A 25,670-nucleotide genomic window follows, 5' to 3' on the forward strand; every position below is an offset into this window, starting at 1 on the left:
CAAACCCCTTCTGGGGTAACGAAGTTCAACCAATGGTTGGCCCTTCTCTGAGACAGGCTTTTAGTAACGAGTCTTGTCCCAGGAACAAGTCTGGCCAGTGCGGTAACCTGGGCCGGCCCCTACTCCAGGTCCCAACACAGCAACCTTGTCAGTAGCAGCTACGTACGGCTCCCTTAATAGCTGCTGCATCTCCTGGGCTGCTTCCCACTCGGGCCCATCACCCTCACTCATTCGTTACCTGAGGGATGCAGTCCTTGGGGGCCGCTCCATCTGTTCTCTGCTTGAGTAGGGTCTCTCCCAAGCCTTCCTGCCTGGGGAGCTTTTCAGCCTTCCAGCCTGGTGAGCACACAGGGACATCTCAGAGCCGACTGTGACAGAAACCTCCCCAGAGATGATTTGGGAGATACGGACACTGGGCCTGTGCTGAACGCCCATGCAAGGGGGTGCATGGCTCGCCACCATGGGTAGCAGTGTGGAGGGAAGAACAAACTCTGCAGGGCTGTTATGTTCCCCCACCTGCAGCCAGGGGTGGGGAATGGGTTAACACGAGGTTCTTCCTCCCCGCTTCCTGCCCTGGGCCAGGGGAAGTCAAGATGCAAGTTGCAAGTTGTGACTGAGTCTGGCACCAGGTCTGCCCCTGTGGTAATGCAGCTGTTTATTTTGTTTTACCAAAATAATAAAGATTCCCCTGTCCAAGGTTATAGGCACCACAGCAGACATACTCAGAGTCTGTTCAGTTCCGTTACACCTCAGCAGCATTGAAATCATCAGTTCCACTGGGACTCCACCTACCCCTTTCCTCAAGGAGGAAGCAACCTCTCAGTGCTCTCTAAAAGAAAACATTAAACAGTTAAGTGCTTCCTATTACACAGGGCTTGTGGCAAAGCTCCAGCAGACGCCACTACAGTATCATCAACTCCACCCAGTCAAAAATCATGAGTCAGGCCTAGAAAAAAAAATCGTGAGATTGGCATAAAATTCATGAGATTATTTTTTAAAATTACATTTTGGGTTTATTTTCATTTCCTTCTCGTTTCGGAGCTGTTAGCGCATACTTGGGTCCCAGTTTCAAGCTTTTTTCCACAAAGAGGGCTAGAAACTTACTTTAGCATTATTAATGAAAACTGAGAGCCGTACATAGAATCATAGAATATCAGGGTTGGAAGGGACCTCAGGAGGTCATCTAGTCCAACCCCCTGCTCAAAGCAGGACCAATCCCCAACTAAATCATCCCAGCCAGGGCTTTGTCAAGCTGGGCCTTAAAAACCTCTAAGGAAGGAGATTCCACCACCTCCCTAGGTAACCCATTCCAGTGCTTCACCACCCTCCTAGTGAAATATTCCCATGACTCCAGGAGCTGGGGCTTTAAGAAAAATAGCAAATATCACAAGACCCGCAATAAAATCAGGAGAGTTGGAGAAACTGCATCTCTGAGCCAAAGTAAGGTTGTAGTTGGCCATGTTGCACTTTCTTTCAGCTTTAAACACAATAAACTCCCTTTTTTTACTTCCTGCTGTTGGTAAACATCCTGCCTGAAGGAAGGGTGGACAAGAAAGCTAGCAGTTTCCAAGTGGCTGGTGTGCTGCTGTTTTTCCCCCATGCACGTTGCATGTTAACTCCAATCCCTTAGATATCCCAAAATAACACCCGATCAAAACAAAAACAAAAAAAGAGGAAATATGGTTTTTAAATAAAGATACAAATTTCTGCATATCATTTACCATGAGATCAGGGTATCTGCATAAACGTTTCAATTATTTTAAATTAGTGTGGGGAAAAGGGATATGTGCATTGGATTGGAAAGTTTATCTGTTCCCTCAGCCATCTTCCTGCAGACAAATACGCTGGCGTGATTTACCCTTCACCTTATTGGCTCACGTACATGGTGACATTTGTTCTCATTAGAGACGCTTCCTGTTATGATTGTTTTCTTTGTCACTGCTTCCTGCACTGCTTGGGGCAGTTGATAAATGAGATCAGTCATGCAAACTGTTACAGTTACTTAGAGTGATCAACCCTAAGCTAGACACAGTTCATTACTCTTACCTCCTACTAAACAAAACACCTCCCAAGTAGATTTGTCAGGTGTCAGTGCGTAAAATGCTTTTAAAAGCATGGACCCCAAAATCGGGCCCAGTATTTCAGTAACGGTCTCACCCATTCCAGATGCAGAGGGAATAGCACCTCCCTGCACCTCCTCGATAATCACCGGTTTATACAGCCAAGGGTCATGCTGGCCCCTTTTGCCACAGCATCTTACTGGGAGCTCATAGTCACTTGCTTATCTACCATCACCCATAAGTGCTTTCCAGCAGACAGGCCCCATCCTACAAGCATGGCCTACATTCTTTGCTCCTCATTGTACAATCTTACATTTAGCATGATTAAATAATGCATGTTGTTTGATCGCACCCAGCTTACCCAGGGAGTCAGACTGCTCTTTATCAGGGACCTGTCCCCTTGGTTATATACCACAACCGTCTCCTACTTACAGACAATGATGGCAGAGTCAGACAGCAAATGCAATTTTAGCAAATGTGCAGAGAAGATTTTCCACACAGTTGATACATAGAGTGGTCTGTAACATACCGGGTACTCCTCACATCCTCACTGCAGCCAGTTCAGACAGAGTGTAGTACAAGTGAATGTTGAATACAGACTCACCCGTTATTGCTCTGAGATGATTGTTTAAGCAGAGGCAAATCCGTGGATTATATTTTTATATGTCCTATTTCATATTAAGAAAATCCTCAAGCACTTAGAAGCAGAGACCTAAATCCATTCTTAATACCATTTAACTCTCCTGGAGAAGTTTGATATTCTGTTCTGGGGTTTGGGGTGGTTTTTTTTTTTTTTCCTGTTTATTTGATTTTAATTGGAAAATGTATATTTACTTAACTATGGAACAAAATTACTTAGAGCTGCTGTTTGTTTGACAAAGAGTCATTGTGAAAGTCAAAGCACTCGATACTTGCCCGATTTGGGGTTCCTGGAGTGGCGGAAAACATGCCGTGTGCAAAATTCTTTGCATCAGCTTAATGTCACCATTGTACAGCCTGTGACTTATGACACTATCTCAAAATCAGCAAAAGCGTCAGAGCAGATCTCACTTTGTATCACCGATGAGTGGCTTGAAGTCACCTGGTACAGTCTGCAGGTTCTCGGACAAGCTGACCATACCCAAGCAGCAGGTAGGGTTGACACAGGCCATTTTGGCTTGTTTTTCTCATGTTTGAATAGCAAGAGAAGGGAAGCTGGGTGTGTGTGGGGAAGTATGCCCTCAAGAGAGACCAGTGTGGGGAATGGGCCCACCCTTCAAAGACTGGACTGGGTTAACGGGCCATCACCCTTTTGTGGGAAGGAGAGGACATCACCAGGTAGGGGGCTGGCGGGAAGGATCCATTACAGAGCCTGCTGGGGAGGTGGATTCAGGGGGTCACCCAGGGTACGTCTACACAGCCCGGGTTGGCAGACTTGGGCTAATGGGGCTCACACTAGCGCGCCAAAGATAGCAGCGTAGAGCGCGCTGTGAAGTTGCCACTCAGGCTGAGAAGCCGGGAGGGCTGTCTACACTGCTATTTTTAGAGCGCTAGCCCGAGGCCTGCTGTCGACCCAGGCGAGGGAGCTCGCTCACGCAGGCTCAAAAGGCTGTGTAGACATGTCCCAAGAGGCTGCTCCCTACAGCTGCGTAAGGTAGGTAAGCATCCAAATTCTGCTGCCGGGCAGCACCTGCCTGCAGGGGGGCTTGACTTGCTGAGTGGCTTCAGCTTGCGCTACTTGGCCTGCCCCATGGCCGTGGGGCTGCTCCAAGGAGGTAGGCTGGAGTTCCAGACAGCAGCCTGGCCCCCAGCCTGGGCCAGGGTGCCCAGCTGCCCTGAGTGGAACACTTCACAATGCCCATGTTACAAAGAGCAGCAAGGCCTGGCCTGCCAGCCATAGCCTTGCCTTACTAGGCATTCCCAACCCAGGGCATGTCAGACACTCAGAGAGGAAGGAAACGAAGACAGTTAAATACAACTTTGTATTCAAAATACAAACTGTGTTTCCTGCTGCCCTGAGGCCCTTGGTGTTATTAATAATCCCGTGGTCCAGGAGACTGTCTTGGGAACATTACAACCTTGTGAGCGTTCCAGACAGTGCAGAGTGAGCCGCCAGCCAAATTTTTCTCCACAGACACCTCATCATCCGGTCATTAAGCCCAGTGACTGCACCAAAAAGGAAGTGCCATTAACTGGAAGAGCAGCAGGAGACCAAGCCGCACAGACATGGTAGGTGAGCAAAGGGAGGTCCCCCAAGGCATGGCTCGCCCAGGCTCACGATGCTGACCTGGGATTGTTTTATCGTGTCCCAGTGGTACAGTGCAGTCATAGCATCCTGCAGGATCCATCACTGGGCGTGCAGGAAAGAGGAAGTGACGGCTGCTTGGTAGTTGTTAAGACCAGGATGGGGGTGGGCAGACCGAGCGGTCGGAGCAAGAGTCGGGAGTCAGGCCAAGTCAGGTACCAGGAAGTCAGAGTCAGAGACAGGCCAGAGGGCAAGCTGAGAGTTAGACAGCAGGAGGCATGCAGGGCCAGGTTACCAGGAGATCGGGGCTGGGTACCAAGTTACAGACAGTAATCGAATAGCAAAGTTGAGGACAAACCAGGGTCAGAAGCTGGAGTCTAGGGACTATCATAAGCAGGTCTGGAGCAGAGGCAGTCTGTAGTGTGGTTCAGAGAGCTCCCCTGCATGGCTTCCTGGTTTATATCCTGGTATTGGCCAATCAGGGGGTTGTGAGGGGCCACCACTCCAGTCCTGCTGGGTGGTACTTCTTGCCGAGCCCAGCCCCACAGGGTCCTCCCATGGGAGCCCAGCCTAAGCCTGCCATGGCAAATCGGAGGCATTAGTGGCCCAGAACCCCAATGGCCCCAGGTTCTAGACCTAGAGATTCTAACATCATCTCACCCCCGGCATGCTTCAGGCCCCCCTTTGGGGAGGTGTTGGCCCAGGCTTGTCTGGTGGAATTCCATTCGGTGTGGACATGGGAGGCAGACTCCCATGTGCATTCTTCAAGGTCGTAGCCTTCCCAGTCCACCAGGTAGTACAGACGGCCGTATGCCCATCGGGAGTTGAGGATGGCATGAATTTCATATTCCTCATGACACTGGCTTTCGACAGGAGGAGGGGGCAGTGTGGTTCAGTCAGGGAAGGGGTTCCCAGTCTAGGGCTTCAGAAGGGAGACAAGGAAAACTGGGTATATTTTGTGGGACTGGGGAAGCTAGTGTTTGAAGATGACTGGGTTGATCTGCTGGCATATTGGGAAAGGTCCCAGGTACGGTGGTCCAATTTGCAGGAAGGTCACTGGTCTGGAGGAGTTTGGCAAGCCAGGCCTACCGTAAATACTGGAGCTTCTTGTTGCCAATTGTCTGCATGCCTTTTGTGGGCCTTCTTCACCTCTTCTAGGTGGTTCTTGAGCTCTTCCTGAATGAGATGGATCCGTTGAACCAGTTGGTGGTGGCAGGGTTCAGGGACGCTGCTGGTAACATTGGGCAGAAAGGGGGTTGAACTCGTAATTAGTGAAGAAAGGGCTCTGACCCATGGAGGCATGGTCAGTGTTGTAAGAAAACTCTGCATATGGCAGGAGTGTGGACCAGTTATCTTGATGATAATTTACAAAACACCTCAAGTACTGCTTCAGTGCTTGGTTCACCCATTCAGTTTGTCCAGCTGTTTGGGGGTGGTATGCAGTGGAGATGGATATGCAGATGTACAGTAGCCTAAACACTTTACTCCAGAAGCGAGAGGTAAACTGTGGGCCTTGATCGGAAACTGTGTGATCTGAGAGTCTCTGGAGCCGGACTGTGTTGTGAAAGAGGAGTGGGTGGTAGCCTCAGCAGAGGGCAGCTGGTTGTATGAAATGAAGTGGGCCATTTTGGTCAGGCACTCCACAACCGTTAAGACTATGGTGTGGCCCACAGATGTTGGGAGTTCCACAATAAAGTCTAGGCTGATGGCAGACAAAGCCCAGCTGGAGTCTCCAAGGGTACTAAGGTGCCAAGGGGTCTGGTTTGGGGTGTCTTGGTATGTGCACAGCACTCACAGGAGTCCTCATATGCTTGGACCTCAGCCCACATGTGGGGCCACCAGACAAAAAATGGGCCACCACATGGGAAGTCTTTTCATCAGCCAAAGTGCCCTGCCAATAGAGGGTCATAGCACAGCTGTAGCATCTCCAGCCTTGGGGGCATATATATATGCTTGCCAGAGTATGTTGTACCCTCCCACACTGTAGTGTGCATCTTAGCCCCCAATGGCATAGACTGTGTCCCTTAGGCAAGTGGGTCTTCTTTCGAGAAGGACTGAATAGAGGAGAGCAGATCTTGCCGAATTGTGGCATTAGCAAAGTTACTAGGCTTGAGGAAGTAGTGGGGCTCAGAAGTTGGTTCTTTGCCAGCAGCACCAGGACACAACAGCGGCAGTGTCGGTGAGCTGAGCTGAGCTGGGCGGGCTGCACGCTTGCCGTGGTATGGCGAGACAAAAGCAGGAGAGCAGAGTTGCAGCAGAAGCGGTGGTTTGATGAAGACGGTTTGCAGTCCTACTGCACCATCCGCTGAAAGCAGTACGGCGTCCACATGGAAAAAAGGCGCGAAACGATTGTCTGCCGTTGCTTTCACAGAGGGAGGGGCGACTGCCCTCCTTCCCTAGAAGTTTTTAAGGCCTGACTTGACAAAGCCCTGGCTGGGATGATTTAGTCGGGGATCGGTCCTGCTTTGAGCAGGGGGTTGGACTAGATGACCTCCTGAGGTCCCTTCCAGCCCTGATATTCTCTGATTCTATGACTGACGACATGTACCCAAAACCACCCGCGAGAATGTTTTTGCCCCATCAGGCATTGGAAGCTTAACCCAGAATTCCAATGGGCAGCGGAGACTGCGGGAACTGTGGGATAACTACTCACAGTGCAACGCTCCAAAAGTCGACGCTAGCCTCGGTACTGTGGACACACTCCACCAACTTAATGCGCTTAGTGGGGGGACACACAATTGACTGTATAAAATTGCTTCCTAAAAAATCGACTTCTATAAATTCGACCTTATTCCGTAGTTGTAGACATACCCTTAGATGCCTCTCACCACAGGCTGGCTGGTTGCCCTTCAGCCAGGCTCTCCCCTTTGATCAGCGCTTCAGTCGCTTGGTGGTGGTGTCTACAGATGGAGGTGGAAGAGAGAGGAAGAGCATGGCAAACGTCTCTCCCTTTTATCTTGTTCTTTCTTCCCTCTTGGCTTTGCCCTTCCCCCTTCAGAGTCAGGTGAGCAATACCTCATCGCAGTCCCAAATAGGCCAAGGAAGAGGGGTGACTCACTCGAGAGTCCAACAGATCCTTTGTTGCTGCCTAGGCCAGTGTCCTTTGTTCCTGTGAGGCTGGGCTGGGTTTGTCCCATACCTGCCCTGATGAGGTGTGAACTGCCTCTCTGCTCTTGGAGAGTTTTGCCTGGGCTTGTTTTAAGTCATGAGGACACATTTTCAGCCTCATAACGATATACATGAAATTACAAGGTGTAAACTTTTCCAGTTTAGCATACAACCCATTCTTCCATAGACTCCACAGGACAGACATGGGGGTAGTGCTGCTCTGGTTTCTCAGGAAATACCACTATATCACTGAGGTAGATAATCACACACTGGTCCTGGATATCCTTTCATTCGTTCCCAAGCCTTAAGTGCACTAGATCAAGGGGTGGCCAACCTGGGGCTCCGGAGCCACATGCGGCTCTTCAGAAGTTAACGTGGGGCTCCTTGCCTAGGCACCGACTCCGGGGCTGGAGCTACAGGCGCCAACTTTCCAGTGTGCCGGGGGGCGCTCACTGCTCAACCCCTGGCTCTGCCACAGGCCCTGCCCCCACTCCACCCCTTCCCGCCCCCTCCCCTGAGCCTGCCGTGCCCTCGCTCCTCCCCCCCGCCAGCCTCCTGCACACCACGAAACAGCTGATCGGGAGGTGGGGGAGGTGCTGATCGGCAGGGCTGCTGGTGGGTGGGAGGCGCTGGGAGGGGAGCTGATGGGGGGCTGCTGACGTATTACTATGGCTCTTTGGCAATTTACATTGGTAAATTCTGGCTCCTTCTCAGGCTCAGATTGGCCACCGCTGCACTAGATTGTATGCCCTCCAAAGATCTAGTTTTGTGAAGTCCCTGGCAGTCCTCAGGCAGCTCACCCAACGAAGCTCTTGGCAAGGTTTTCCTGGATATACCCATGGAGCACCTCCAGCTCTGGTTCGGTCATGGAGCACGCCCATCCGTAGGGCACCTGTGCTCTGGGCTGTGGGTCTGCCAGGCAGTTGTAATCTGTGTGGGGGTAATAAGTTTGCATTTTTCTTTTTGAACACATCCAGGTAAGTCATGGTACTTGTCAAAGATGATGAGGTTCTGGCCTGGAACCACTTTTGTCTGGCTAGCTGCCCACTGTCTGGGTTTCCACTTCTAAGGGTCTCCTCCCATCCTGGGGCCCTGGGTGTGCATCTCTTGGGGGTTGGTTCCTTCATTGGAGGCAAGCTTTCCAACAGTATTTGGAGGAGAAGCTAATGTTCTTCCATCACTAGGAAATACATGGGTCCTGCCACTCCGACCAAGGAATGCCAAGAATTATCAGGAACACCCTGCACCCCCATGTTCATCCTTATAATATGATTGTGTGGTATCCAATGCAAAGTTTGTCACGTCAGGTGTCTGTAGAAGTCTCATGATGCACTAAGCATTGTTGTTATAGTGATGTTAGAGGTTTTAATTTCATGTATATAGTTATGAGGCTGAAAATGTGTCCTCATGACTTAAAACAAGCCCAGGCAAAACTCTCCAAGAGCAGAGAGGCAGTTCACACCTCATCAGGGCAGGTATGGGACAAACCCAGCCCAGCCTCACAGGAACAAAGGACACTGGCCTAGGCAGCAACAAAGGATCTGCTGGACGGTCGAGTGAGTCACCCCCCTTCCCTCGGTCAGTTTGGGACTGCGATGAGGTATTGCTCTCCTGACTCTGAAGTGGGGGGGGGGGCGCAAAGCCAAGAGGGAAGAAAGAACAAGATAAAAGGGAGAGACGTTTGCCATGCTCTTCCTTTCTCTCTTCCACCTACATCTACAGACACCACCACCAAGCGACTGAAGTACTGATCAAAGGGGAGAGCCTGGCTGAAGGGCAACCAGCCAGCCTGTGGTGAGAAGCATCTAAGTTTGTAAGGGCATTGAAAGTGTTAAGATCAGCTTAGAATGCGTTTTGCTTTTATTTCATTTGACCTAATCTGACTTGTTGTGCTTTGATTTATAATCACTTAAAATCTATCTTTATAGGTAATAAATCTGTTTCTTTATTCTACCTGAAGCAGTGCGTTTGGTTTGAAGTGTGTCAGAGACTCCCCTTGGGATAACAAGCCTGGTACATATCAATTTCTTTGTTAAACTAACAAACTCATAGAAGCTTGCAGCATCCAGCAGGCAGAACTAGACACTGCGAGATGGAGGTTCCTAGGGTTGTGTCTGGGACTGGAGATATTGGCTAGTGTCATTCGGTTGCACAATCCAAGCAGCGGCTGGCCAAGAGTGCTCGCTCACAGAGCTGGGAGCAGCTTACATGCTAGAGGCTGTGCGTGACCAGCCCAGGAGCGGGGCTTCGCACAGTGGATCAGGGTAAGGCTGGCTCCCAGAGTCGAGCACTGAAGTGACCTAGCAGATCACCGGTCCAGATAACACCAGGGGAACAGGGCATTTATTGTTCAGCAGATTTCTCCTGTAACTGGCATAGGGTAAATAGCATGTCTGCAGTGCTGTGTGATGAATGAAAACCACAGTGGGATTCAGGGAGTACCTCATCTGCAATAACAGCTTACCAGGGGCCTTACCAGCGAGGGAGCAGAGCGAGATGCCACAATAATTACTGCAGTCGTGCCTGACCCCTTAGCACTCAGAGATTGTTATGATTTTGGCATCTTTGCAATCCTGGGGTAAAACCTCATTTTCCCAGCAGAAAGTGAATAGGTCTAGCAAAGCTCTGTGACTTGCAGGACCCCCGTGTTTCAGCTGGGATTTCAGCAGCTCCAGCTGCCTTTCCATTAGCCATTTCCATAAGTGTGTCCTTACCCCCCCCAAAGCTTGTGGATCGTCACGTTCAAGTCAGACTGCGCTGCAAAGAAACAGGCCCTGAGCTGGAATCCGAGCCTGCTGGCAGGGCAGCTGTGGGTGTCTAACTGCAGCGTAGACATACCCTCGGACTGGTAGCCCACTAGAGGCTCTGCAGAGCTCTCAAACTGAATGACAGCTCCAGGGCTTTCCCCCTGCAGGCCTGGCTCCCGCCTGCCTCCCCAAAGACACTCTGTGCCTGTGTCTCTTTCTTCTGGAAACCCAACCCCCGGCTTCCTCCCTGGGTCTTGCCTCAGCCCAGGAGCTCACTCCATCCCGGCCTTCCCAGTGTCGCTCTGGCCCTTTGCCAGTGCTCCATTCTCAAGAGAGGATCCCAAGGCTACTACTCTCTACCTTAGCCTCCTGCTTCCTTCCCACTGCCCTGATGTCCTTCCCTTATTAGTCACAACTCCTCTCCAGCTGGGACTGGTCCTAACAGGGGCCTGGCCCCACCCACCAGGTGCACAAAGAGCCCCCTGGCTCCCATTAGCTCTCTTCCAGGGACGGGGGGTCTATACCCCATCCCAGCATAGCTTCAGCATCTACCCTGGACATCAGGCACATATTATTGCCCCCTTTGATAAATAAGGTCCCCGAGAAGTTGCTGCAGGCAGAGCAGAGAACAGAGCCCTGGTCTGTAACAGAAGAGAGGCACGTTTCACCCACACTGCCTTTCAGAAGGAAGATGCCAAACGTTGGGGCTTGGCTATCCTGTCTCTAACCACTACACCACATGTCCTGTCCACAGACATTTCCTTTACAGCCTAGGGAGAAAGAAAGACTGGCAAAGAGAGAGAGCCATTTCTGCCTAGGGCGCGTTCTTTCCCCTGCTGCCTAGCAGCTGGGAGACACAGGCATAGCCCATGGTCCGATCAGCCACTCTGAGACCTGGCAAACAGCAGTGCCAGGCTGCGTAAGCATTGCTTTAGCTGCCTCTCTGGCTCCCGCTCCCTGCAGTGCGAGGGAGAGCTGTGCTGGCTGGCGAAGGAAGAGGCTTGCTCGCCAGAAGGAGAAATAAGGGGGGAAAGCAGGAATATGACACAGGGGAGGAGGCAGCAGTAGGAACCCCGGGCTCACATCCCAGGTGTAAACAGTGAGCAGGCCTGGAGGAGGTGGTGCTGTAGCTCTGGCCTGGGCATCTTTCAGGACCAGGACGGCCCAGTAGTCCCACCTGACAGGGGTAAGAGTTGTCATAGGGAGGTTTATTTGCTCAAGCTGGCCCCTCCTGGAGTTGCCCAGAACCTTCCCCCCATGGCCCCTGCTGTCCAGGAAGGCGTGGCAATCTCCTCTTACCATCAGTACCCAATGAAAGTGCACTGCTGACAAGATCAGTCATGAGCATTTCCTGCAGCAACGCTCAGGCTGTCACCTCGTGAACCTGTGACCTCAGCAGCAGCCTAAGATCCCTGAGCTCTTGGAACCCAACAATCTCGTCGCCAGCTTTCCCTGATTTCATAACCAATTGTATAAGAAGCCGAGCTGGGCTTTAGTTACCTCTCACCCCCATCGGGCAGCACAGAACAGCCTGTGCAGAGCAGCGGCCAGGTGGCGGGATGCTACGCTACAGTGCAGGATGAACTCCCTTAGGCGCAGAGCAGCGCACATGGCAGCTATGTCCACACTAGACATGTGAGTCAGTGTGTGGGGCGCGTCCTCTCCAGGAGCACTTCCCCTCACCTGACAGGTCTCTCAGCTCAGCCGGTCTCATCTCCACTGGCAGCTCCGGGAGCCCGGCTGCCCCACAGGATCCGGGCGGGCTGCCCACCCCTTCCACTCCCCGTTCCCCGCTGGGAGCCAGGAGAAGCCGCCCAGAGCTTCTCGCCCCTGGGGAGCGGGTCCAGCTGCTCTGGCTTCTCGGCCCCCTGCCCGCTCCCCATCAGGAGCCGGGAAGCCTTGTCAATTTCACGGCTCCCAGCCAGGAGCAAGGTCCCACTGCCCAGCGCTACACAGGCCCTGCGTCGCCCTAACTACACGGACATAAGCCCTACGCCTCTCGTGGAGGTGGAGTTAGGTCATCGGTGTAGCAGCACTTACATCAGCGGGAGGAAGGCTGTAGTGGGTACACGGACGTAATTAGGTCGACATAAGCTGCTGTATGTCACCTACCTGTGCAGTGCAGACCAGCCCAGAGCTCTCTGCAGAGCAGCACGCACCGAGTTCCTTGCAGGTCACAGCATCTACCAGGGATCTGACCATTTTCATTTTGTTTTATGTCAGTCTAGTTACTCAAACCATTAACCCTTTCAATGCTGAAGACCTAGGCCACATTTCCCAGCTTAAAAAAGACTTTCCTTATGAAAAAGGAAAAAATACAGATGCCAAGGTTCCTCCTCAAAAATTGCACAAATCAAGGAAGTTTACACGCAGTTTCCCATTGTGTGTGGGGCAGGCCTGGATGCACTCCTGGACCCAAGCTCAATGTAGGTGACAGTTTGGCCCTAGCTATGGATAGCTTCCTAATTTAGCATGTGCTTGACTGGGAAGTCCCAGGAGTTAAGAAGCTGAAGAACTCTGGCACCAACATCCATCCTGCTGGCTGCTAAATAACAATGCTCAATATTGCTGCAATACAAAGACTTTTCAGAGGAGTTTTTTGAATGCTTTGCCATCTTTTCAAAACTTCTGGTCAGCTCTCCCCAGAGCAGCTCGTCTTCAGGCTCTTAGCGATCCTTCCCAGATGGCAGGCTGGGTGGAGAATGCACTGCTGGCCTGAAGGCAGCAGCGTCCCCATTTGAAATGACAGGGGTTCCGGGCTGCTCAAAGACAAGTTCTTGCTTGTTGAAAGTCAGATCTGCAACCCTTCCAAAGGGGGGTGCAGCTCCTTTCATTCATACACCACAGCGTCAGTTTAGCGGGTTTGCCTGTAGAAACACAGGCTGGGGGGGGGCGGGGGGGTTGTTTAACTGATCTGCTCTTTGTAATTGGATACAGTAATGGCTTTATACCAATGCCAAAACACAATCCAGACAAACTCAGTGAGACCAATGTCAAAGTGGGTTTATTTCCAAGTTAATAACATACTAAGTGTCTCTTTAAACAGCAGCGCTGACCTTTATATAAATCTCTGCACAAATGGCCTGCAGTATCCCGTAACATGCCGTCTGGACCATCACTGCAGGTTACTGGAGGGTTTCTTTATTCGGGGTGATCACAGTGGGAAGCAGCAAAAAACAGGTTCAACCCCTCTTGACAGCCAAAGCAACATAAAACATACAGGTGCCTTTCACCAGGCAGGGAGAAGATGTTACATTTCACCGCATGCGACGCTGCCTTCTGTGGGCTCCCGGCCAAGAAACAGCTGCCACTGTCCAGAGCTCGTTGCATTCGTCCTGCTGACAGAAAACAGGACTGCTGGATTTCATACCCAGCTGGACTGTTTTCAAGGAGCCCATGGCGGGGTCTAGCTGCCCTCGTCCGCACTAGGCTCATGCAGGCCTCGCTGAGTTGTCAGATAGCGTTTCCCGCCTCCTGTTTCAGTCGCTTGCAGAGATGCTCACTGACGGCGGCCAGGGGATTGGCTTTGTACACGGGGTTTGCGATGACCTCGTGAAACCTGGCCACCTCCTCCTGTCTGAGAGAAGCAAGAGAACTGCCTGAGACTGCGCAGGTATTCCACTGACCAGCCAGAGCAGGGCCGGCCGGGCCGCGCCCACCTCCGCACCGCACCGGGCCGACCAGACAGAATGGGGCCGACGGGGTAGTAAGCCTTGTAAAGTGACTCCAGATACCACAGAAGTGGGCATCCGTAAGTGCTTGCAATGAGCACAATTGTAAGTGTAGCTCGAAAGGGTGTGGGGGCCAGTGATACTTTCCCTTCTCTATAGCGAGAACTGGGGGGAGTCTTCTGAAGATTTTGGAATCATTTAAAATGTTCCACAAAAGCAAGAACTGTGACAGGTTCCTCTTCTAAAACTATTGTCAGGAAGCGTCAGCCACGGCAACGGCCTGCCAGCATGTGGGACGTGTGCAGCTGAGAGCAGGTCCGTGCTCCTGCCAAGGATACAGCCTGGCTACTCTGTGCAGATGGGCACTAAACGCTCACTGCATCTGCGGGCTCCTTGCAAGCCACTGATGGGATTTCTTAATTTAGTTGCTCGTTAGCCTCCAGAGTGGACAGTTACAGTGGTCAGCACTGGCCCCAGGCTCTGCCAGACCTGCCAGCTTCCCTCTGGTGAGAAATGGGCCCTGAACCAGACACATGGGGAGAGCAAGCACGTGGCACTTCCTTTCCCCCAAGGCCTGGCCACGCAACCCCCCGGCAGCTGCTAGTGCCAGGGCACGACAGCCGGCCAGCGGGAATGGGAGGACACCTGGCCAGTCGGCACTCAGGCTCCAGGGAAGGCGTGCAGAAGGCTCAGCCCACGGCCAGCAGTCCCTCAGGCACACATGGGCTGATTCCATCAGGGGACACAAAAGGGGCCTAGGAGAGGCCGGTGGCCACCAGTCCCCACTCTCCCCAGGTCCCTCACACTCCTTTCTGAGGGCTCCCCGGGGCATCAGCCTCATGCCGGCCCTCTGCACGGAGCCCCCCAGGCACAGTGCTCCAATGCCCTGCACTGGGGCTGTCCTTCACACCAGGGCAAGGTGGGTGCCGATGCTGCCAAACCCGACTGCCCTGGGGACATGTCGGCGTGACACGAGGGGCCCGTTCTCCCCAGGACACACCCCAGGGCAAACCGGGGCAGGCAAGGAATGCCCACCCGCCACCCAGAATGCAACAGCAGGTTTGGCTTAAATGTGTGACGCTGTGCTAGGAGACCTGGAAAACCACGCCCTGGATAGACCTGACTCCTAGCAGGGCAGCCGCACAGCCGGGGGGACCAACCGCACGGCCACGGGGAGCAGCCGCACGGCCACGGGGAGTGGCGGGGCGTCCCTGGGGAGCGGCCGCACGGAGCAGCCACACGGCCACGGGGAGCGGCCGCACGGCCACGGGGAGCGGCCGCACGGCCACGGGGAGCGGCCGCACGGAGCGGCCGCACGGCCACGGGGAGCGGCCGCACGGAGCGGCCGCACGGCCACGGGGAGCGGCCGCACGGAGCGGCCGCAGGGAGCAGCCGCACGGCCACGGGGAGCAGCGGGGCGTCCCCAGGGAGCAGCCGCACAGAGCAGCCACGTGGCCACGGGGAGCAGTGGGGCGTCCCCGGGGAGCAGCCGCACAGAGCAGCCACATGGCCATGGGGAGCGGCGGGGCGTCCCCGGGGAACAGGTGCGTGAGCATCGCCAAAGGCAGCTCTTTCATGCATTCACTCTGTTCGCTGGGTACTTACAGGAGCCTGCGCTTCTGGGCTGGCTTCATTTGGTTGAAGTCGGTGGGCTCTGCCTTCGCTCTCACGTGGCTGCAGAGAGGAACAGACGGGAACAGTTTTGTAGAAGGAAAACATTTTGCCAAAAGCACCTGGCACTGGCCGCTGTCAGCGGACGGGATACCGGGCTAGACAGACCACGTCTGACCCAGTCTGGCTGTTCTTACGTGCCGGACGGCGAAGGGAGGCAAAGGGACCAGCGATTCTGAAGCTGTCCGCACTAGGGAGCCAGAGGCAAATCTCTGCCATGCATGTGCCCAGCCACGAGCCCCACGCAGCGCGGTCTGTCGGCTATGTCCTGCGGCCGCAGGGAGAGGGGAATCCCGAGTCACAGGACGGCAGGCGGAGGCAGTTCCTCTGCACTCTGCAGCGGGCTCACTTCCTCTTTGTAACTAAACCAGGGGTCAAAGTGCAGCAACCCCCTCCCTTGGGTGCTCTGGAGTGACCTACCCAGTTACCTGCCCCACCCGCTCACGTCTCCCACAGCCATTGTGCCGAGCTCCCGGCTGAATCGGAGGGCTCCCCAGTGAGGCAGGCAGGTCAGTGGCGTATGCGCTGGGCAGCCCCAAACGACGTGGGATGTTCATGCAGGGGAGGGTTGGCCGGCCCAGCTGCCCTGCATAGCTACCCAGGGAGCATGTCCCCCCCTCGCTGTGTCCGCTCCTGCACTGCCCCACTTCGGTTCAGAGCCAGCCCAGCTTCTTGGCATTAAAGCAACGGGAGGCTCTCCCCACACGTACAGCGGGGCACAAACGCCACCACAGCTTCAGCTAGGAGAGCCGGCCGTCAGACGGGAAGGGGAAGCACTGGGACAGGAAGTCCTGTGTCTGTTTAAAAGCTCTGCCTAGTTACTGCCGATGGCCGACTACGCGGTAGAACGATTGCACAAGGTGCTGCCGCCTGGCACCAGGCCATGAGAACCAACAAGAGAGGACACACTTTTAGACTCGGTTTCAGTAAGTAGCGAGGACAACAGAGAGCTGGGCATAGACCATCAGAGGGGGAAGGCTCTGGAGCAGCCTCCCACTATGAGTTTTGGGGGCAAACAACGTAATTCGTTTTTAAGAGCACTGGATAATTTTTTCGTGCAACTGCCTGACGGGGCTGCTTGTGATAGTGGGGGCAGGGCTCTGCAGCCTGGGGCTCACTTCCGGGTCATATCTTATGTTCCTAACGCTCATGCTTCAGGGTTTCAGCTGGCCACTGACAGGGGTCAGGAAGGGCTCTTCCCCCCCAGTGTATTCTGGGAGGTTTTTTATCTCCTTCCTCTGAAGTGTCAGGGATGGCCATGGCTGGAGATAGGTCACTGGCCTGGACTGGCCAGAGCTCCGAGTTGGCGCCAAGCATTCTCTGTCCCAGTGGTTGGCTGGCTGGTTCTTGCTCCCATACTCAGGGTCTAGCTTATCGCCATAGGTGGGGTTGGGAAGGAATTTTCTCTCAGGTCAGATTGGCGGGGACCCTCCAGGTTTCACCATCCTCTGTAGCGTGTGGGTGTGGGTCACTTGTCAGGTCTCCTTGGGGTTGCTGGGTGGTGCTGCTGGCCAGTGCCAGGCAGCTCGTCAGACTGCGTGACCTGGGGGCCCCTTCTGGCCATATACGCCATGTTCCTGAGATGTGAGCAGAGAGGCCCAGTGAAGCCTGAGAACCATCCAGGGTTTGTGCTCATGGTGTCTGACCCACAAAGCCAGGACACATCTATGCGGATCGTAGGCGACTTTAGGAGCCTGTGCAGAGAACTGCAGGTGGCAGCTCCCTGGTGCCATGTGGGAGAGAAGAAAGGCCAGAAGCCAGCCCTGGTGACCAGCTGAAGCATGTGCAGAAGGGGGAGGAGTGCATGTCTGGAATTCATGGAGCATTGGGATGGCTCCTCACTCCCTGGAGAGAGTCTAATCCAGCCAGGTGGAAAAGCAGCCTCCTGCTGTCAGAGTTACAGGGAGCCTTCAGCAGGGAGCAGTGCAGAGAGAGAGTCAAGGGGGAACCAATCAAATCCCAATTCAAATACTGGGCATGTACGTAACACTGGGTAACACTGGCTCCCTGACTGGGGCAAAAGAGAAGGAATGGGTGGAGGAGCGTACTCTTGCCTGTATACAGATGCTGGGAGTACATGGAACATGCAAGATTTGCAGCTGGTTAACCAAGGGTCTGACCTCCTGGAGAGAGTGTCTGGGTCCTGCCCACCTAGGAGAGAGCCAAGGAAATCGCGCCGAGGGCTCTGGAGAGCTGACTCGCCAGTGAAGAGAGAGGTTCGTTAACAGGGAAGCCGGCTTCTGGATACTGCAGCGCCGGACCGATGCTACCAATGGGAGGGGACTCGGAGGAGAGGCGCAGGAGTGGTTACGGGGCCGGAGGGATTAGCTTACGAGAACAGATTAACCAACCACCTCTGCACAGCTTGGTGAGCTGACAGACTTCGATTCATGTCTGCGAGTACTGGGACTGTTCTCCCAATGAGGGAATTCAATGGGCAAAACGAGGAGTAATGGGGACCACAACGAAGCAAAGCAAACGTCTGTTCTTAGGATCTGAACATTTTCCAAGGGTGCGGGCTATTAGCCAGCGGCACAATCCGCACGGAAGGAACTGTCACTCGAGCCACTGAGCGTGGCCTCCCCAAAGCACCTGCGCACAGACGAGAACAACGCCATCTCCAGTCCCGGGACTCCACCCCGCAAGAGGGCTGTGGGTCCCAGCCCACGTTCGGTCACGAGCAGAGCTGCTGCGCACTCTGCCAGCAACACGCACTGTAGCCAGCTGCAGCGAGTGAGGGGGGTTATTCCACTCAGGAGCCGGTAGAGAGAGACAGGCAGCTGCTGGCACAAAACAGCCAGAATAAAATGGTTTGGGGGGACCTGCTCAAAGTTTTGAGCTCGCAGCACAGCCAGAGGGGTGGGGGCTGCTCCCCCAAGACAGTCCCTTTAACACTGGCTGTACCAGATGCCAGCAACAGCATCCCCCGGCCTACACTGGGAAAGCCATTTCCACTTCCCTCTTAGGTCTCCCAGCCCCACCGCTGCTTCCTGCGGCAGCAGTTCCTGGCCTCCTCTCCATCTCTCTGCCTCGCTTTGCTACGTTCTTCCTGTTCTCCTCCCTTTGTTCCGCCTCTCCTCTGCCCCGGATTCCTTTGTGCTCTGAAACCTGGCTCGCGTACAGCAGACACCGCAAGGTTCTCAAACGATACCATCTCCCGAATCCAGTGGGACGACCGACGCACCAACCTCAGCGTTCTGTCCCAAGCCCAAACCTCCAGCATGGAAACTATGATCTCTTGGGCTGCTCATGTTCTTTGAATGCCAGACAATCGACTCCCAAAGCAGGTCACGTTCTCACAACTGAGCCATGGCCAACAGATGAGGGCGGGCAAAGACAAGCACTTCAAAGACACCCTCAAAGCCAACATAGAGAAGTTCAATATTGCCATGAACTCATGGGATCCCCACACCCTCTACCAATCAAAATGGAAGAGGAACTTGTGGCAAGGATCCCAGTATTTCAAGATCCAACGAAGACAACAGCAAAGGGAGAAAACGGAAAGGAGGGAAGAACGTGCTGCATCCTGACTCAGCGATCCAGCCCAGCCCCTTCCCTCAGGAAACGTCTGCCCCAACTGTGACAAGATCTGTGGATCCTGGCTCGGTCTCACGAGCCACCTGTGGACCCACCAGCAATAACAAGCTATCATTTTATGGAAGACAATCGTCCTCGAGCTCCAAGGGATCGCTGACTTGACTGGATTCCTTCATGTCATTCCTTTCTGTTGTCCCCTCCCTGCCCAGAGCTGGCTCCCACTCCCTCTCCTCTTCCTGGTTCTCTGCTCTGCCTCATCTATCGCCTTCTAAATCGCCTTCTATGATGAGATTACTGATTCTGTGGATGAAGGGAAAGCAGTGGATGTATTGTTTCTTGACTTTAGCAAAGCTTTTGACACGGTCTCCCACAGACGATGTACGTTCCCACACCTTCCCCCGGAGCAGCTCCAACCGGCTCCTGCTCAGCCATCGCCCCCTGCAGCTGGGAAGGGCTCTCCCGAGAGGGAAGCCAAGTGGCTCATCCCCCTCCACTCTTAGGGGCAGCGGCTGCCTGGTGCCCAGAAGTGCTGAGCACCCACGCCGCCAGCTCCCCATGTGCTTACCAGGGGACGCCTCCCAAAGGCCATTGCCGTGTGCACGCCAATGGACAGAGGAGGGCTGCGCCGGCCATTCCCCACTGCCTTGTCTGGGCAGCTGGGCCCCCTTCCCCTATGGCTAACCCCCATCACAAGCCAGCACTGGCCCTTTAAGAGGAACCAGTGCATCTGTGACCGGTCAGCTGATGTCCCTGGAGCTTAAAAAAGGGTACTTGAGCCTCCATGGAGACCTGGCAAGGGGGAGCCTCGGTGAGTCAGGCTGAGAGCTAGTCAGGGAAGGGGCAGAGAGAGGGGACCTGAGGCTCTCGCTGCCAGTGCCCCGGGGAGCCAGAGCCCTCCTGGGAAAGGGGAGCCCCAGGGAGCCAGAGCCCCCCAGGAACAGGGAGCAAGAGGCCCCTGAATCCCCTGGGAACAGGGAGGCCAAGGGAGTGAGGGGTGCAAGACCCCCCTGGAATGGGGAGCCCGAGTCCCCCAGAGTGGGGAGCCTCGGGGAGCAAGGGGCACCAGAGCCCCCCCAGGCGAGGAGGCAGCAGGAGCCCGGGAACTGAAGGGGGAGCCCCTGGAGCTGAGGAACTGTGGGTTATTGACCTAAATTTGATCAGCAGAACTGCACAAAGAGCCCGTGGGTGCAGCAGTGAGTCCTTAGCGAGCAGGGGAGAAGCCCTGCTGTGTAACACCCCCACGTGCACCTCTCCTGCCAGCCCACCCGAGCAACAGAGGGTGCAGCAGAGAGGCTGACCCCCCATCCTCCAGTGAATGAGGAGTAGGGGCTGTCCACACAGCTGACCCCCAGCTTGCTGCTCAGAGCCACCGGCCAGAACGTGATGTAACACAACCGTCATTCGTCACGTTCCACAGACGGGACTCGGAATTCGGGAGGGGAACAAACAGCGAGAGCAGATTGCGCCCCCGTAGGAGTTTGTCAGCTTGAACACGCACGCAGGGTGTAGGCGACCATCGCACTGCCACATCAAAAGCTACAGTCCCCCAGGAGAGGACACATCTCCAGGGGCTCAGGGTATTTACGTTGCACATGGGACAGCACCTTGTGAGCCGTAAATTCCTCTCTTTCCCTGTCACTGTCCCCTGTTTACCTGGGTCATTGACAGCAGCAGGGATAGAAAACATTTGTTTTTTAAAGTGTGATTGCAAAGCTACACACACAGGCAGGGAGGGGTCAGAGCAGAGGCTGGGCCTGCTCTAAATGTACTTCACACTCAGTTTCTGAAAGGATTAGCTTTGAAGGTGGCATCTCTCCAGGAAACAAATCCCATTTAAAGGAAAGTGTTCCTAGAAACAACACCTACTGGGGGCAGAATTGCTCCGCACAGTGTCTCTGGGCATTTCCCAGGAGAATCCAGCAGCTCCTGCGAACGCACAATTCTGGCAGAAATTGCAGCAGTTCCGTTTGCAGGCATACCATGCTTCTGATCCACAACCAGACCCATCAGATAGAAATCTCAGAAATATGGGGCTGGAAGGGTCTCGAGAAGTCTTCAAGTCCAGCCCCCCGTGCTGAGGCAGGACCAAGTAAACTGAGACCATCCCTGACAGGTGTAACCTGTTCTTAAAAACCTCCAGCGACGGGGATTCCCCAACCTCCCTGGGAAGCCTGTCCCAGCACGAAACTATTCCTACTATCCATCCTAAATCCCCCGCACTGCAGATTAAGCCTGTTAGTTCTTGTCCTGCCTTCAGTGGACATGGCTGAAACAATGGATCCCTGTCCTCTTTATAACAGCCCTTAACGTATTTGAAGACCTATCAAGCCCCTCCTTAGTCATCTCCACCCAAGACTGAACATGCCCAGTGATTTAACCTCTTCTCATAGGTCAGGTTTTCTAAACATTTGATCATTTTTGTGGTTCTCCCGCAGACTCTCCTATCTGACCATCTCTCAGCAAGTGGCTGCTGTCCTCCAGCTGAGGCCTCACCAGGGCGGAGTCCATGGGACAATGGCCCCCCGTGTCTGACACAACACTCCTGTTCGGACAGCCCAGAACAATATTAGCCCTTTTCGCAAGGGGTTTGCCAGCTGCAGTGCCGGGAGAAGTGCTTGTTCCCCACTCCAGCAGCGCGGTCCTCAGATGCCGGCCGGCTCGCGCTGGCTATGAATGGCAGCCTTGTTTCATTACACTTTGTTGCCTTCATTCATTATAAATGAGAATAAACCTCACTGTGATGCTCTCTTACCCAGCAGGAGATCAAATTCCTGGAGCATCTAATCTTTTATTAATAATGCTGACAAAATCACCGGAGTATTACCCTGCATTTACGCAATGCTTCCAGCCCTATCAAAGCCTCTGCTGGTGATTTCAAACAGCCACACGCACACTGCCACAACACGGGGAAAGCCCGAGCTGGAGGGGGGGCTCTTCCCATGGATGGCAGGCAGTGCTGCTGCTCCTCCATGCCGCTGGCCCTGCCCCCCCGCATCAGTCTTAGCCCTCTGCCGGCTGCGCTGGCTGGCCCCGGACCCCCTGGCCAGAGCGGGGTGTCTGTGCCACTGCCACACTGGGCTTTCTGTCCCCAGCCCCATTTACAGAAGAGTTCAGCGTCTAGCGGAGAGAGTACGCCAGGGTAACAACCCTGTCTGTGGGATCCTCATGCACAAACGCAATGCACATTACCCAGCGCTGCCAGAATGGCCTGGCCAGTTCACACGGCTTCCCTGAAAACCCCCCGGAGGGGAGGTCCCAGTGCTCCACGCCCAGCTGAGGGGCACAGCACTACGGTATCTCTGTGGAAGATAAGAATTCACCACACATCCTGGCTCAAAATTCAACCGGCCCAAACCTGAACCCTTGGAAAAGTCTGAAACAACATAAAGAACAGGAGGACTTGTGGCACCTTAAAGACTAACAAATTTATTTGAGCATAAGCTTTCGTGAGCTACAGCTCGCTTCATCGGATGCATACAGTGGAAATAAATTTGTTAGTCTCTGAAGTGCCACGAGTCCTCCTTTTCTTTTTGCGAATACAGACTAACACGGCTGCTCCTCTGAAACCTGAAACAACATAGTGCACTTCTGCACTGGGACTGGAACCAGAAATCTAAAGACAGCAGTATGAGAAGTGATTCACGGAACTGGGGATTAGGGAGTCAACTTCCGGGGGCTGGTTTTCAAAGGCACAGCTACAAGTTAGGTGCCTAATTGCTCCCTAACCTCCCCCTTCAGAGGGAGCAGCAGACACATGGTCTGCGTAGGTGGGGAGCAGTCCAATCCAGCACTCTCTTCCAACTAGCCCTGGAATATCACGAGAGCTTGTGCTCATGGTGTCTCCAGCCTCGCTCCGTGTGCAAAGAGATTTGAGTCTTCACCAAGCCATCTTTGGAGACTGGCCTGGCCCGAATGTAAATCCCAGCCAGTTATGGCAACCGCACGTTCCCAGCTGCAGGCCCAGCAGAACGTGTGCCGATGGGGATATGTTTACATAGAGCATGAACGCTTCTCTCTCCGATTTGGCTACTCACAAGATAAAAAACCCACACACCACATCAGGGCGGCCACACACACGCTGGTCAAAGGTCACGGCTGGCACGGGGAGACAGGCGCTGTGTTAGAGAGAAGTCCCAGGGACCATTCCACAAGTGCAGGGGGTAGGGTGGGAAGTCAGAGAAAGCTCAGCAGGCAGCTGGAAGGCAAGGTGTTAGCTACTCATGGTCAGAAGAACAGGAATGCGCACGACTGCCAAAGGAAGCCCCTTGTCTGTCTCGGCACAGCTCCGCAGAGTCAGCTGCAAGTGGGACCCTTTCAGCCGGGAACGCCAGGGCCTAATTTATCGGGCACGTCTGTGACGGAACCACCCCCAGCCTCTGTAACCCAGGGGAATTAGCAGCGTGTCCCTGGGGAACTGGGAGGAAATCCCACCGTGCTGTCAGGGCCAATGGAACGCGCTCTGGCATTAAACGTCGCCCGCGCGCGGCAGGAGCCGTAGCACGGCTGTGCTGCGACACTGGCCATACGCACAGGGCCTGTCCTGTCTTCGGGAGCGCCTGGCTGTTCAAAGCCCACACCCTGCTGGGCCACACCAGCCTCCCTCCCCCCCCCAGCAAGCGACACGCCGTGGCCACGGGGAAGCACCATGCCACCGCGGACACCCAGGCATGCTGCTGCCCCGTGCTTCACGCCGAGCACGGACAGTCCGAGGGACTGAGCGAGGGGAGCGGCCCACCGTGCAGCCCCCAAGATGACCGGCGGGCGCTGCCAGGACAACAGTACCCGCTGCAGGAAGTAGCGCAATAAAGCAGCCCTCCAGACGGTACCTACATCTTGGGCTGCTTCCTGGCCTTGCTGGTCGTGGTCAGTTCGGAGAGTTCAGGCAGGGCTTCCATCAAAGGCTGCAGGTCTCCGACCACCGGCGTCGCTTTCCGCTTTGCCTCGGCTTTTTGCTTCTGTCTGGCCAGCTTCACACCTTCTATTTCTGATTCAGAAACAAGACCGTAAAGAGACTGTCAATTTCCAAGCACCCTAACCACTTCAGGCTCCGCAACACGGCTAAGGAAGGACAAAGATGATTTAGATAATGGCCTAGAGCAATGGTTCTCAAACTTTTGCACTGGTGACCCCTTTCACATAGCAAGCCTCTGAGTGCAACTCCCCCTTATAAATTAAAAACACCTTTTTATATATTTAACACCATTATAAATGCTGGATGCAAAGCGGGACTTGGGGTGGAGGCTGACAGCTCGTGACCCCCCATGTAATAACCTCGCGACCTCCTGAGGGGTCCTGACCCCCAGTTTGAGAACCCGTGGCCTAGAGAGTACACTTAGACAGTTTGCGGACGATACCAAGCAGGGAGGGGTGCAAGCACTTTGGAGGATGGGATTAAAATTCAGAATGATCTGGACAAACTGGAGAAATGGTCTGAAATAAATAGGATGAAATTCAATCAGGACAAATGCAAGGTACTCCACTTAGGAAGGAACAATCAGTTGCACACATACAAAAAGGGAAATGACTCCACAGTACTGCTTCCTAGCCAAAGGGATCTGGGGGTCATAGTGGACCACAAACTAAATAGGAGTCAGCAGTGACACACTGTTGTAAAAAAAGCAAACAGCATTCTGGGATGTATTAGCAGGAGTGTTGTAAGCAAGACACGAGAAGTAGCTGTTCCACTGTACCCTGCACTGACTAGGCCTCAACTGGAGTATTGTGTCCAGTTCTGGGTGCCACGTTACAGGAAGGAGGTGGACAAACTGGAGAAAGTCTGGAGAAAAGCAACAAAAATGATGAAAGGTCTAGAAAACATGACTTGTGAGGGAAGACTGAAAAAACTGGGTTTGTTTAGTCTGGAGAAAAGAAGACAGAGGGGACATGATAACCTTTTATGTGCTTGAAAACGGTTATTATAAAGACAAGAGTGATAAATTGTTCTCATCTACTGAGAACAAGCCAAGAAGCAGTGGGCTTAAATTGCAGCAAGGATGGTTTAAGTCTAGGTCGCACATTAGGAAAACTTTCTAACTGTCAGGGTGGTTAAGCATTGGAACAAACTGCTGTGGGAGGTTGGCTAGCAAGAGAACTGTATTTCCCTCCCGTGCACAGCGAGGGGGGGGCCTGCTAAGAGTCGGGAAGAGGAGCACTGAAGACCTGAAAATAAATCAATGTGCTAGAATTACATGGACCCTCCAGTGAGATTGGAGAGAGGAAGGGGAAGGTCCAGGTTTGGCCTCCCATCCTTGACAGGTGTCAACCATGAACCTTACTGACTTTGGCTTTATTTACAAGGGGAAGGATGGTCTTGTAGCAAGTGTCCTAGGTTGGGACTCACAAGACCCAGGTTCAATTCATGGCTCTGGGCCAGTCACCTGGGACTCATTTACACTGGGGACTTCCACTGGTTGGCCAAAATGCAGCATTTGCATGCCAGGCACCCTGAGTGCGTGCAGAGGCTGGGGCCCGCAGGGCAGGCAGCGAGCCCAAGAACACAGGGACTGGTGATGAACTGACAGCATGTGAGCTGTCCCACGGCACTGTTACAGTGCTGGGTGACTCTGCCCTGTCGCTGCAGGGAGACGGGGGAGGGCTCCTGCTGCAGGGCAGGGAAAGAGAGTCATGGGAGCTCCTCCCCTGCCCATGGCCC

At 54.0% G+C, this 25,670-nt stretch overlaps 1 protein-coding gene across 2 annotated transcripts in view; it reads right to left on the reverse strand.

The window, feature by feature from the left end:
* Nucleotides 1–13,141: 13,141 nt before the first annotated feature.
* The window catches only part of SLX9 (SLX9 ribosome biogenesis factor), a 110,640-nt gene continuing 98,111 nt past the window's right edge, over nucleotides 13,142–25,670 (reverse strand). For both annotated transcript variants that reach the window (XM_074968193.1, XM_074968192.1), the window contains 3 exons: nucleotides 23,849–24,002; nucleotides 15,416–15,484; nucleotides 13,142–13,716 (listed from right to left, as the gene is read on the reverse strand). In XM_074968193.1, coding sequence (XP_074824294.1) covers nucleotides 13,593–13,716; nucleotides 15,416–15,484; nucleotides 23,849–24,002 — 347 coding nt within the window. In that variant the 3' untranslated portion in view covers nucleotides 13,142–13,592. The remainder of the gene's footprint in view (nucleotides 13,717–15,415; nucleotides 15,485–23,848; nucleotides 24,003–25,670) is intronic.

This window comes from Natator depressus, chromosome 11, assembly GCF_965152275.1.
Source record: "Natator depressus isolate rNatDep1 chromosome 11, rNatDep2.hap1, whole genome shotgun sequence".
In the NCBI taxonomy this organism is placed as follows: domain Eukaryota; kingdom Metazoa; phylum Chordata; order Testudines; family Cheloniidae; genus Natator; species Natator depressus.